Genomic DNA, 14,098 nt, shown 5'->3' on the forward strand with positions numbered 1-14,098 from the left:
TTGTCTGTCAGACTGTCACTCACACTCACACCCGAGCGCGGAGCAATACATTTGGCAGGAATTTAGAGAAATTTTCCTTTTAAACATTATTTAATAGTATCTCTTGTTTGAGTATCATGATATAAAAAAGAACAAAACATACAGTAAATGTTTACTTCACATCGCTGGTTTTACGATAAGACAGAGGAAATACGATGAACTACTTTTCTGACTTTTTTCCCCAGACTGGGATTTTTTTTGCAAGCAAACAAATGCATATACATTTTGCACAAATTCATATGCATGTCCATTGAAGGAAAAATGCTGCAGATACCTATAGTCCATGGGAAATAGCCCAAAAAAAGTCCTTTGGTCAAACAAATTGCAATATTTTGTTTTATTGCATGAACATGTTGTATGGACTCTTAGGAACACCATATCCAAAATGGGACAAATTCGGCCATTTTGAAGTTGTGAAAATCACAACGTTTTCGGAGGGTACATTTTTCCATATTTTCCCGTTTTTCTCCAAAACGGTTCATCGTACGGGTAAGAGGTATAGGTACCGAAAAGATAGAAAATTAAATTCTGCACATGTTGGTCTCCATAAGTATTTACCCTAAAATAGAAAGGTTTTGAGCAAAGAAGCTTGGAATTGGAATACACGCATTTTGGAGAAACTGGAAAAATCGACTTTGTACTCACATTTACCTAAATATCTCTTAAACTACTAACTTTGCGGCAAAATGTCATAGAAGTGCTCCTTTAGAGTGAAGATTTTTCTTTATTTTGACGTATTTACTTTCCATTATATCTTGATATTTTGCAAAAGAAACACAAACACACAAAAATAGACACAATTTTAATTCATGGAAATCAGATGCAAATAGAAATTTCAGTAAAACAAATTGCAATAGTTTATTCTATGCACGAATGTGTCATTTGGACTTTTTGGAACACCACAGTAAAAAAAAACTGACATATTCGGCCATTTTGAGTTTGCGTAATTCCGTATTAAAGATGGCGGCCGTTCTCATTGTGTGAATGGAAGTATCCTCTAAAATTTCCACTTTTAAATATATATATATATATATATATATATATATATATATATATATATATATATATATATATATATATATATATGATTACTCAAAAAAGCATGGAGAGCAGGAAATTGCTGCACACATCAGTTTTCACCCGTGACCTCTGTCGGCCCCTGGTTAAAATGAAGGCTGCACTTAATATTTCAAGAAGAAAATTACCTTTGCAATTTACTTGGATTTTACAATGGTTGTAATATATACAAGATTAACTAAAATGACAAACATCAAATTATTGATTAGCTCTTGACGGTGTTTGAAAATAACAGAAATAAAAAAATGCAATCATTGTTGCTCAAAATACATGCACAAACTAAATTAATCATGTTCAGTGTCTACGTCTATTAATATGTTAACACAAGTGCTAGTTTGACACTCCTCACAAAAATCTGTACAATATAACCCGTGTTTATTGCATGAGCAGTGCTGAGTGTCACAAAAGCCTTTCCATTTGCATTTGATTACTCTCAGCAAGGCATCAGGCGCAGGGCTGTTGTCCATCGTGCAAGGAATTAGTTTCTTCCATTTCTCTTCCAGCCCCAATCGTCAGGTTTAATATCACTGTTACCTAGCCAGAATTGTGTTTGATAATAAACCCGGAATGAGTGCTATTTTGCTGCATTACTAGTAGGGGGCAGGTCTTTCACATCAACACTTCTCAAACTCTTGATGACTTTGCCCTGAAACTTTTTCTTTCTCAGGTCATCAAGAGTTGCACAATCACTGTTAGAGCTGTACATCTGAATAATTGCTCGTTCTCCTGCTATTTTCATTTCCTCGTGAGTTGAGCTGGGAGACAAGAATGGCACAGCACACTCGCAGAGAACACTGTTTTTTCAGTACAGCTCTCTTTCCTATTTTGTTTAACCTTGACGTGGTGTCACATCCACACAGAGCATGCATAAATGGCAAACACCTGCAGCATTCTTCACCGAGTCGTGCACTAATTTCTCCGATGTTCCAAATGGGATGCTTCATATTGGATTTCTGTGATACCATGAACAGGGGCTGACTGGTAGACTTCATGTGATGACAAAGAAGCACCAAAATGTCAGTATCCTCTGCTATAACGTATGTTACCTTGCTAACTGTCATGTAAACTGCCTCTTGCTCTATTAGAAAATCTGCATCTCCCTCTGCATGCTTTGTAGATACACCATGCTCCTTCAGAGTTTCAGACAGAAAGTTGATAAATCTCTGTTTGTTTTATGGTTTGCTAGAAATGCCTCCTTAGTTCCAAAGGTAAAGACTTTAGTGCGTGTCAGGTGAACATCTGGGGCAACATTTAAGCCCTTAGCACGCTTTTGATGAGTCACATATTTTGTCGATGCAGTATTGCTATATCCATCGAAGAAAACAATAGGATAGCTATTTGTCTTGACAAGAACAACATATTTGGATGCAATATCTTCATATGTTTCTCCTGCAGTCCATTTGATGCGTTGAAGCAAGGATCCACCATCAAAAACAGAACATTCAGCATCAGGGATTGACTCAGCTTGACTTATAGTGGATTTTGCTATGGCATCTGCAAGCTGAGATTTGGTGGCACTTCGAGGAAGTCCATTGCTTGTGAACAGTGATGGTGGGTATACAGAGAGCTCAAACTTCATGATTTCACTTAAGCTGATTTCAGCATTACTGGCTATCACAAGTAACCGCTGAAATAGAGCTTGAGGATCTACCTGCACTTCAACTCATCTGTTACTATCTTCTGACCCATTGTCTTGATTTGGTGTTTCTTTTTGAAGATATAGTTTGCTGCATTTTGGTCTTCCATCATTTTGATTATATTGTTCCCAAAATCTTTGGCAAGGTGAGCGTTTGACTGTGGTGCGGATAATCCTGAAATAATATTGTACAAATACTCATTTTCTGTGAAAGGACTATGTTGTTCTAGGTACTGGAAAATCTTTGAAGTATCCTCCTGATCTCTCATCCTTCTGGATTCAGTCAAGTCTTTGTTTCTTTCAGTGCCAGTCTTCTCCGGGACACTCTTTACTTCATCACTTATCTGAGCAAAGACTGGCATGGCTTGTAACCATTTTGTTCGTTGAATTTCATCCATACCTCGTCCATGTGTTAAGCCTCCTGTTGACTTTGTGGATTTCATTAACACCTGCTCAATAACAAGATGAGGTGCTAACCCACCCCAGTATCTGTCCGATCTCCTAATGAAGAACAAACCAGACTCAATAAGTTGGTCATAGAGTTTCTCATTCATTTTCTGTAGGTCCACCATGTCCTGGAGGAATAGATGTGCTGATTTTGTATAGTTATTATGTCCAGAGGCAGCAAAAAATGGAAGCATTCTTTGTAGTGCCCTGAAGTACAATGTTGGCTGGCTGGTTCTTTGACCTCTGAGTGCAGATCACAGGATATCCATCATCTCCATGTACTGAACCCATAATTTTCCATTTGGGCTCTGTTGTAGCTGATCCTGAATATCTCTGAGCCTCTCTACAACTGCCAATATGTCCTGGTCTTCAGCTTCCACTTCTGTTTTTGTTGATCGAAGAACTTTGTCAAACTTCTGTAATGCTCCATCTATTGAATTCTGAGCGGCCTCATGATCTGATGCTTTCTTGATCACTGATACATTCAAAACAGCATAAACTAAGAAGTGGCCACGTACTGCTCGCTCATGCGCCTTTCCAGTCAGCATATGGTTGACAGTGTTGGGCCCATACACAAGCTCCAGTAGTGTTCTCAGTCCACTATCTTTCATGATGTGACCCATAGTGCCCAGGAAGCTCATTAAGGTATGGAATGGCCCGAGGATAAGAACAATATGTTTGAGTTGGTTTTCATGGCTGATGATATGCCTTGCCTTGAGCCACAGGGGTTGATCAAATGTGATGACAGGCGATATGTTGTATTTCATGCACTCGTCATTTAGAAACATCAGGATAGTAAAGATACAGCCTAAATTGTTTGGATACAAGTCAACCATTGGTAAGAAGTGGAAGGATGCTTTTCCTAAATGGCTACCTTGGGTAATGGTCTGCATAAAGCTGGACCATCCTGGCCTGTTGTATCTATAAGGAAAAGAAATCTTCCAAAGGGTATCAAGATGTTCTCTGATGTCATCATGGACAATGGACGATACTGCTTTGTAGTTCAACACGTCTCCCACTTTTCCAAGTTTTCTATACCTTTTTAATGCAATACTTTTTGGCTTGGTCTTAAAATATTCTGAATTCCGAATGACTGTTTGAGATGTGGCTACTGGTGGTGTGACTGCACACATCAGACCCATGCCATGATAAGAGTCCTTTCCAGTAATTGTTACTGTATTGTGGTCAACATTACCAGCAATGAAGTGGGATAAGCTTGTTTCGTGATAACAGAATATTCTGTCATCGGCCATGCAGGCATTAAAAAGTGGAAATTTGAGAAGATACGTCAGTTCAAACAGTGAGAACGGTCGCCATTTTGAATATGGAATTATTCAAATTCAAAATGGCCGAATTTGTCATATCATTTACTGTTGTGTTCTAAAGAGTCCAAATGATACATTCGTGCATAGAATAAACTATTGCAATTTGTTTTACTGAACCTTCTATTTTCATCTGTTTTGCATGAATAAAAATTGTGTCTATTTGTGTGTGTGTGTGTTTCTTTTGCAAAATATCAAGATATAATGGAAATAAAATACGTCAAAATAAAAAAAATCTTCACTCTAAAGGAGCAATTCTATAACATTTCACCGTAAAGCTAGTAGTTTAAGAGATATTTAGGTAAATGTGAGTACAAAGTCGATTTTTTCAGTTTCTCCAAAATGCGTGTATTCCAATTCCAGGCTTCTTTGCGCAAAAACTTTCTATTTTAGGGTAAATATTTATGGAGACAAACATGTGCAGAATTTAATTTTCTATCTTTTCGGTACCTATACCTCTTACCCGTACGATGAACCGTTTTGGAGAAAAACGGGAAAATATGGAAAAATGTACCCTCCGAAAACGTTAAAAGTGTGATTTTCACAACTTCAAAATGGCCGAATTTGTCCCATTTTGGATATGGTGTTCCTAAGACTCCATATAACATGTTCATGCAATCAAACAAAATATTGCAATTTGTTTGACCTAAAAATCTATTTCCCATGGACTACTAACAATATCTATGTTGAACAGTTAAAATCCATTTCATATCTCTTCTACAATGTGTCCTGGATATATATATATATATATATATATATATATATATATATATATATATATATATATATATATATATATCAAATAAGCACCTGCACAGAAGAATTGGCATTGACTTTTATCTTTCTTTGTTGTTAAGTGGTATATATATATATATATATATATATATATATATATATATATATATATATATATATATATATATATATATGCTTTACTGCCACAAGGATCACGTGACTTGGTATACGCAAAAGCCAGTAGGAAATAATAAAAAGCTTTAGTACCAAGCGCTTTCGTGCATTTTAATACACTTCTTCAGGGTACAATATATATATATATATATATATATATATATATATATATATATATATATATATGTATGTATATATATATACATATATATACACACACACACACACACACACATATATATATATATATATATATATATATATATATATATATATCCCCATCCCATATACCAAGGCACTTCCCCCAATTTTGGGGGGTAGCCGACACCAACAATGAAACAAAACAAAAAGGGGACCTCTACTCTCTATGTTCCTTCAGCCTAATCAGGGACTCAACCGAGTTCAGCTGGTACTGCTAGGGTGCCACAGCCCAACCTCCCACATTTCCACCACAGATGAAGCTTCATAATGCTGACTCTCCTACTGCTGCTACCTCCGCGGTCATCTAAGGCACCGGAGGAAGCAGCAGGGCCTACTGGAACTGCGTCACAATCGCTCGCCATTCATTCCTATTTCTAGCACGCTCTCTTGCCTCTCTCACATCTATCCTCCTATCACCCAGAGCTTTCTTCACACCATCCATCCACCCAAACCTTGGCCTTCCTCTTGTACTTCTCCCATCAACTCTTGCATTCATCACCTTCTTTAGCAGACAACCATTTTCCATTCTCTCAACATGGCCAAACCACCTCAACACATTCATATCCACTCTAGCCGCTAACTCATTTCTTACACCCGTTCTCTCCCTCACCACTTCGTTCCTAACCCTATCTACTCGAGATACACCAGCCATACTCCTTAGACACTTCATCTCAAACACATTCAATTTCTGTCTCTCCATCACTTTCATTCCCCACGGCTCCGATCCATACATCACAGTTGGTACAATCACTTTCTCATATAGAACTCTCTTTACATTCATGCCTAACCCTCTATTTTTTACTACTCCCTTAACTGCCCCCAACACTTTGCAACCTTCATTCACTCTCTGACGTACATCTGCTTCCACTCCACCATTTGCTGCAACAATAGACCCCAAGTACTTAAACTGATCCACCTCCTCAAGTAACTCTCCATTCAACATGACATTCAACCTTGCACCACCTTCCCTTCTCGTACATCTCATAACCTTACTCTTATATATATATATATCAAATACACACTTGTACAGAAGAATTGTCATTGGCTTTTATCTTTCTTCGTTGCTAAGTGGTATATATATATATATATATATATATATATATATATATATATATATATATATATATATATAGACATATATATATATATATATATATATATATATATATACATATATATATATATATATATATATATATATATATATACATATATATATATATATATATATATATATATATATCTCAAATAAGCACCTATACAGAAGTATTGTCATTGACTTTTATCTTTCTTCGTGGCTAAATGGTAAGGTCAATGTCGTACAAGTATCCTGGACCAGGGTTTGAAACCTGTCCGGTCAGATACTATAGTCTTTGAGTGATTTTGCCAAGGGCTCTGATCCTGAGGTCGTTAAGAGAATCCAGACTTTTATTTATTAATATACTGTATATGGCTTATTTGAAATATGAAAAACACGTTTGAATATGCAAAAGTTATCATATATATATATATATATATATATATATATATATATATATATATATATATATATATATATATATATATATGCGTATACTTCTACGCTTATAGATGCAACGGGCCTTGGTTGGTTTTCACCAGTCGTCTCTATCTTGAGCTTTTAATTCAATACTTCTCCATTCACCATCTATTTCGCACTTCATGGTCCTCAGCAATGTAGGCCTGTGTCCTCCAACTCTTCTGGTGCCTTGTGGAGCCCAGCTGAACCTTTGGTGAACTAATCTCTCTTGGGGAGTGAAGTAAACCCGGTGTATCCAGAACTAAGGTTTTATTCAGTTAATAATTCCACTGCAGTTATACCCTGCAAACAACAAAACAAACACATTATCAGACACAGACATAAACATAAATAAACATTTGTGTTAACTAAGAAGGTACATACATCACACTCCTTATGAACTACAGGATAATATAAACAGGTTTATTTATACCACATTCTTCCCTTCTGAGTTAAGTTCACGTGGAGTAATCCTGAAGGTACTTTGGAGGTTGCCTCACTCTCTCTGACCTTCGAAGTGGAGGAGGTGAGGCTACCTGTTGAGGTACTGTACGTGATTCGTGAAGAGTGTCATTCTGAGGAGCAGTATCCACATGGGAGAAACCGCGTGCAATCTCCTGGGGAGCATTCGCAACTGACAATTCCTCAAGAACCTCGGACTGAGGTACAGGATCCCCAGCATCTGTATTTTCTCGGTTGTCACTAGCCATAGGAGCAAGATGTCTTGATGAAACCGTAGTCGCCCTACCATCTGAAAGCTTCACATGAGCATACTCAGGGTTCATCTCTACGATTTCAACCTCATCCACCAAGGGGTCGTTCTTGCTGTGTCTTACATGGCGTCTCAGGAGAGTACGTCCTCCTTGGATGAGCCAAGTAGGCAACGATTGGCCGGTGGTGGACCTTCTACTATGCAGGAAAAGGCGCTCGTGAGGAGTACTGTTCGTGGAAGTGCACAACAAGGAGCGTATAGAATGGAGAGTATCTGGGAGAACAGTTTCCTACTGAGACACATTAAGGTTTCTTGTCTTAAGGGCCAATGTTAGAGTTTTCCATATAATTCCGTTATATTTTTCAGCCTGACCATTCCCTTTAGGATTATAAGGTGTAGTGCGACTGGTAGCTACACCTTTCTTCATCAGGAAATCCTTCAGCTCTTCAGACATGAAAGATGCACCCCTGTCAGTGTGGATGTATGCTGGTATACCAAACAAAGCAAATAGTTGCACCAAACAACTGATGACAGTTCTATTGGTCATATCAGCGCAAGGGAAAACAAAAGGGAACCTTGAAAATTCATCCACAACTGTGAGGAAGTACTTGTTTCTAGATTGAGAGGGAACTGGGCCTTTGAAATCTAAGTTCAGCCTCTCGAATGGCTGGGTTGCTTTGATCAGTTGTCCCGAGTATTTGAAGAATCGAGGTTTGAGCTCTAAACACCTAAACACACTTGGCAAGAGGTGGTAATTTTCTTCACTTCTTCTACCGAGTAATGTAGATTCCCCCCTCGGACGAAATGCATAGGATTTCATGAAGTTCTCGGAGTTTATCAGAAGTAGTGGCGCCACAGACGCGGGAGAGAGCATCAGCTGGTATGTTCTCTGTTCCTGGACGGTATACTATATCAAAGTGAAAACATGAGAGTTCAACTCTCACCTTTTTATTTTGTCATTCTTTATTTTACTGTTTGATTTAGAGTCAAACATAAACTTTACACTACGCTGGTCCGTGATGAGCTTGAAATGGTGTCCAATTAAGTAGTGTCTCCACTTCCTCAATGCCTCCACTATGGCATAAGCTTCCTTTTCCACTGCAGAATGTCCCTGTTCACTGCGAGTGAGAGTGCGGAGAAGAAAGCCACTGGGCGATTATTCTGTGTCAGAGTAGCTGCTATTGCATGACCTGAGGCATCTGTTTCCACAGTGAAAAGAGAGGTAGGATCAATGGCTGTTACCACAGCACTAGCAATGTCTTTCTTCAAGTTCCCGAGAGCTTGCAGTGCTTCAGTAGATAAAGGAAAACCATTGGCTTGTGTGAGAGGGCGGATTTTCTCTGAAAAGTTTGGGATCCATCTTGAGTAATGTGCAAGCAATCCCATGGTCATGCGAAAAGAAACTGCATCCTTTGGGGGTGAAAGATTCCACAGTGGTTGCAAGCATTCCGGGTCGGGTTTGATTTCCCCGTCCGTTACTGAATACCCAAGTAATTTAATGATTCTGACTTTGAAGTCCCACTTGCTGTGGTTTAGAGTCAGGTTGTACTCCTCGGCCACCTTCAAAAACCTTCTTAAATACTGGTCATGCTCCTCCTCTGTCTCACCACACACAGTAACATTGTCTACATAAGCAAATGTACCACCTACTTTTTCTTTCTTAAGGATTTCGTCAAGCACACGTTGAAAAGCAGCTACTCCATTTTTCACTCCAAATGGAATGCGATTGAACTCGTAAAGTTTACCCCCAGCTTCAAATGCAGTGTACGGTCTCTCCTCTTCTCTTATTGCAACCTGATGATATGCACTTTTCAGATCTAAGGTACTGAACAGCTTGTACCGTGCAATGTTGTTCACCATCTCGTCGATATTTGGCAAGGGGTAAGCATCAAGATCAGTGAACTTGTTTATAGTACGAGAGTAATCTACAACCATCCTCCTTTTATGATTCTCCCCTGATGTCACCAGCACTTGAGCTCTCCAAGGAGAATTGCTAGGCCTTATTATTCCTTCCGACATCATACGCTCAATCTCCGCTTCAATGAACTTCTTGTCACTCAAGGAGTATAGTCTTGACTTATTAGCCACTGGTCTACAATCTGGCGTCAGGTTCTTGAAAAGGAAAGGAGGGGACACCTTAACAACACCTAGTGAACATATCTTCAAGGGAGGTTTCTCTCCTCCAAAATCCATTTCCAGACCAGAATGTTTCCTCAGGAAGTCATGGCCTAGAATCACATCACTACATAAGCTTTGTAACACCTTGAGTTCAAAACCGTGATAAGTCTCTCCTTTTAACTCCAAGTCCACACTGCACAGACCTAAGATGTTTGAGGACAGGGATTCATCAGCCATGGAGACTTTTCCATGCTCTGGAGACATAGTTAGTTTGTTTAGGTCCACTAAATTATGACGCACAAAGCTGTCCGAACTCCCAGTATCAATAAGGGCACTGACAGGGCTACCATTAAGCTTGAGAGGTGTTATAGATTTTTCAAGACACTTAGGGGAGGCCCCCACTATAGAAGCCAGCATTGCTGAAGAATATTTTGGGCTAGAAGAGCCACTCGCCTGTTTCACAGAGCGGCACACCTTACCATAATGTCCTTGCTTCTTACATTTCAAACACACTGCGTCCTTAGCAGGACACTGAGTTCGGGGATGCCGGTTGTTCCCACAAAAAAAACATCGAACACTAGAAGTAGCAGCAGAAACAGACACACTGTTATTTTCAGCACTAAACGATTCCTCCTCTCGACTCATTGCTGACACAGCACCATTAACAGGTTCTGCTGAAGAGTAGGAGGCTGAATGCTTCTGGGCCATTTCTAGAGTGTGGGCCTGTTCATAAGCAGTATTTAAGTTCAGTGTCAAATTCTCCAACAGACGCTGGCGTATTGCACCAAAGACCAAACCATTAATGAAGGCATCCCGAACATAACTGTCATACGCTTACTCCGCAGTTACACTTTTGAATCGGCAGTCCTTAGTAAGTAGCTTCAGTGCCTGTAGGAACTGATCCAGGGACTCACCCGAGTTTTGCCTGCGAGTGGCAAGTAGATGCCTGGCAAATATTTCATTGTTCGGTTTCACGTACAAAGATGTCAGAACCTCTTCAGCCTTCTCATAAGTCTCACACTCAGAAATGTAGTCATACACACTAGGAGCCACATAGTGAGAAGAACCAGTTTGTCAAGCGTAGGGGTAGTCAGCTGCACCGCTTCAACGAAGTTTGTAAACGTCCTCAGCCAGTGTGTCCACTCCTTGGCGGCCTGGGCAGAGTCAAGGTCCACATCAAACCGGGATGGGCGCAGAAGCCGTTCCATGGCGACTGAATTGATTAACTGAATAAATTGAAGTAAACCCGGTGTATCCAGAACTAAGGTTTTATTCAGTTAACAATTCCACTGCAGTTATACCCTGCAAACAACAAAACAAACACATTATCATACACAGACATAAACATAAATAAACATTTGTGTTAACTATGAAGGTACATATATCACACTCCTTATGAACGACAGGATAATATAAACAGGTTTATTTTTACCACAGGGAGTGCAAAGAGCATGCCCAAACCATCTCCATCTACCCTTCATCATGATCTCATCTACATATGGCACTCGAGTAATCTTTCTTATAGTTTCATTTCTAATCCTGTCCTGCCATTTAACTCCCGATATCCTTCTGAGGGCTTTGTTCTCAAACCTACGAAATCTATTGGAGATAGTTTCATTGTCATACCATGACTCATGTCATAGAGTAACACTAATCTCACAAAACTGACATATAGTCTGATTTTTATGTGATTTCAGGCGATTTGATTTCCAAATTTTACTTAACCTAGCCATTGTCTGATTAGCTTTTCTTTCAATCTTTCACTAAACTCTAATTCGTAAGACCCTGTATTGGGGATCATAGTTCCTAAAGACCCAAGAGATTATAGACTTGCAATGAAATGTAAAACTTATGAATCTTATCCTATGAATTATTCATGAAGTCTGAAATTCTTAGTCATACATTTTAGAAAAGGATAGTACCATACAAAACATGTTTGATAAAAATTATTATTCAACAAAATAAATGTATGCGTCACGCGTGTTAACATACCGTAACCATCAAATAACATTTTGCTAAAAATGTAAGATATATTATTGATTTGATTATTCAGTAGTATCCTAGCTAATTTAGTATACAAAGTAAGAACTCAGTCTTAGATTATATAATAAAATTTGTGTTATTAGAAATAGAAAGCACATAATAAAATCCCTTTGTCACAGCAATTTCACACTTCGGTGGCCAACACAGAAATGTGAGTCATGAAGGCAAACTTAAAACTAAGAATAAAAAACCATGAATAAATTGTACTAGATCATATGTTCTGGTATTGCCATATAAGGTGAATAGATATTTTCTTATCTGCTTCAACTGTCTTCTCTTTGAGTGATGTTACCCTCGACGGATTCTTCTTGAGTTCTGTGAACGAATACTTCCTGAAGTAGCTTTATCCTTTTAGTTGGGTCTCCAGAACAACGCAAGGCCATTGCTCTAATCGACAAAGCTCATTTTCCCCCTATCTCTTTCGATCCAAATCTAAAATAAATATTAGACATAAGCAACAAGAATTTTCTCTTCATAAAGCTATATTTTTTCTATCTTATTAGCGTTCATTATGTATCTGCAGGTATTAACGAACAAATGTTGTAGCCAACGATACCACAATGAGAACAGGTCAAATGATGAGTTATTTCATATAAGTTATTTCGTTCTAAGCATAGGCGAAGTAGAACATCGGAAGAAAGATCTAAATAAATATTCGTAGTATTATCAAGATTTAACACTATTAAGCATATTCGCAAACAGGCATAATGGAGTGCGTGAAACAGTAGAATAAAATAAACTTCAGAACTTACGTTTTGTTATATAGAGACATTTGCCTTTCACGTAAACCATGCATGAAGGGAATTTCTGAAAATGACATCAGCTGACATACAATGCTTTTAGACTGTGACTGGTAACCAGAAACCTGTGAAGAGAGGGAGAGAGAGAGACAGACCTAATTTATACGATACGCAAGATATGAGGATCTAAGTTGACCAGATTCACTCTAAATATAAACCACTGGCAAGATGTTGTGAATACAAATAGCACCCCATCAGCACCTAAGTCTAAGTCTCCGTGCGTTTGTAGCTGGCTTCCTTGACAGCTTGACCTAGCTTGTGGAAGTGGGATCTGATATGCAATTTCTTTAAAATGTCATTGTAATTTTCTTACTTTATTCTATTCCTAGCAGTTCTAGTGTAATTCTTCTAGCTTACATATCCTTTATAGTTATGATATTAGAATGGAATGTGCATTGAATGAGACTGAATTTAAGGACTTTAAACATTTCAACTTGGCCCCTAAGGAGCACTGCCTCTAGTGTGCCTTGTAGGATACATTGTAGAACTTGAACAATAAATTCTATAAGCCTAATAACAGGTAAATTCTATTAAAATCAGGTGATAAATAGTGATAATTCGATGTTCGGTGTTTCACCCCCTTTTTAACATCATACCTGTTCAGACCAGGGTTTGTTTACTCCGTTAAGGTCCTTACTCGTCCTCTCCTGGATTCCACATTCAGTCCTAAATTTTTCAGTTGCTTTTCTAAGCTTAGACACGTCCTCGGCCATCCTTTTTCTTCCGTAGCGCTCCACCAACTTGTCAAACTTCTGAGAGAAGAAGTTGTAGATGAGATAGTCAGGAGCTAGTTTCCTTCTCAAGAGTCTCTTGGTTTTCTTATTTATCTTCTTCTTGAACTGCGAGGAAAATAGGACGTTGTTAGTAGTAGGAATAGATTGTAGTTTGGACACATATGGATAGAATTTATTTCTTTATTGGCCCAGTACGAAATGGTAGATATAAAGACTCGACAGCTATTGAAATGAGTGCACAAGCGTATTGTCTCCATAGTTACATTTGACATCCTGGCATTAACTTTCAAAACGAGCACATCAGTAATGTTCCAGCAGAGGAGACGGCTCATGAGAATCAAAGACTCTTCCATCCTCTCAGCTACCATGACGAGATCAAAGTCTTTGTCGGCTTTTTTTACCTGTCAGCAGTTAGAGAAAGAAATCGTTATCAAAATATGTTACCATAATTCGATAAGATATGAAGGCATTCTACATTCGTGAGACAAAATTATCAATAACAATAGACTGACGTTACAAATAA

General features: G+C 38.4%; 1 protein-coding gene across 2 annotated transcripts in view; it reads right to left on the minus strand.

The window, feature by feature from the left end:
* Positions 1–12,088: 12,088 nt before the first annotated feature.
* LOC137639199 (galactosylceramide sulfotransferase-like) overlaps positions 12,089–14,098 on the minus strand; it is a 33,187-nt gene continuing 31,177 nt past the window's right edge. For both annotated transcript variants that reach the window (XM_068371492.1, XM_068371490.1), the window contains 4 exons: positions 13,839–13,976; positions 13,438–13,680; positions 12,794–12,906; positions 12,089–12,473 (listed from right to left, as the gene is read on the minus strand). In XM_068371492.1, coding sequence (XP_068227593.1) covers positions 12,443–12,473; positions 12,794–12,906; positions 13,438–13,680; positions 13,839–13,976 — 525 coding nt within the window. In that variant the 3' untranslated portion in view covers positions 12,089–12,442. The remainder of the gene's footprint in view (positions 12,474–12,793; positions 12,907–13,437; positions 13,681–13,838; positions 13,977–14,098) is intronic.

The sequence above is a fragment of the Palaemon carinicauda genome, chromosome 4 (genome assembly GCF_036898095.1).
Source record: "Palaemon carinicauda isolate YSFRI2023 chromosome 4, ASM3689809v2, whole genome shotgun sequence".
Taxonomy (NCBI): domain Eukaryota; kingdom Metazoa; phylum Arthropoda; class Malacostraca; order Decapoda; family Palaemonidae; genus Palaemon; species Palaemon carinicauda.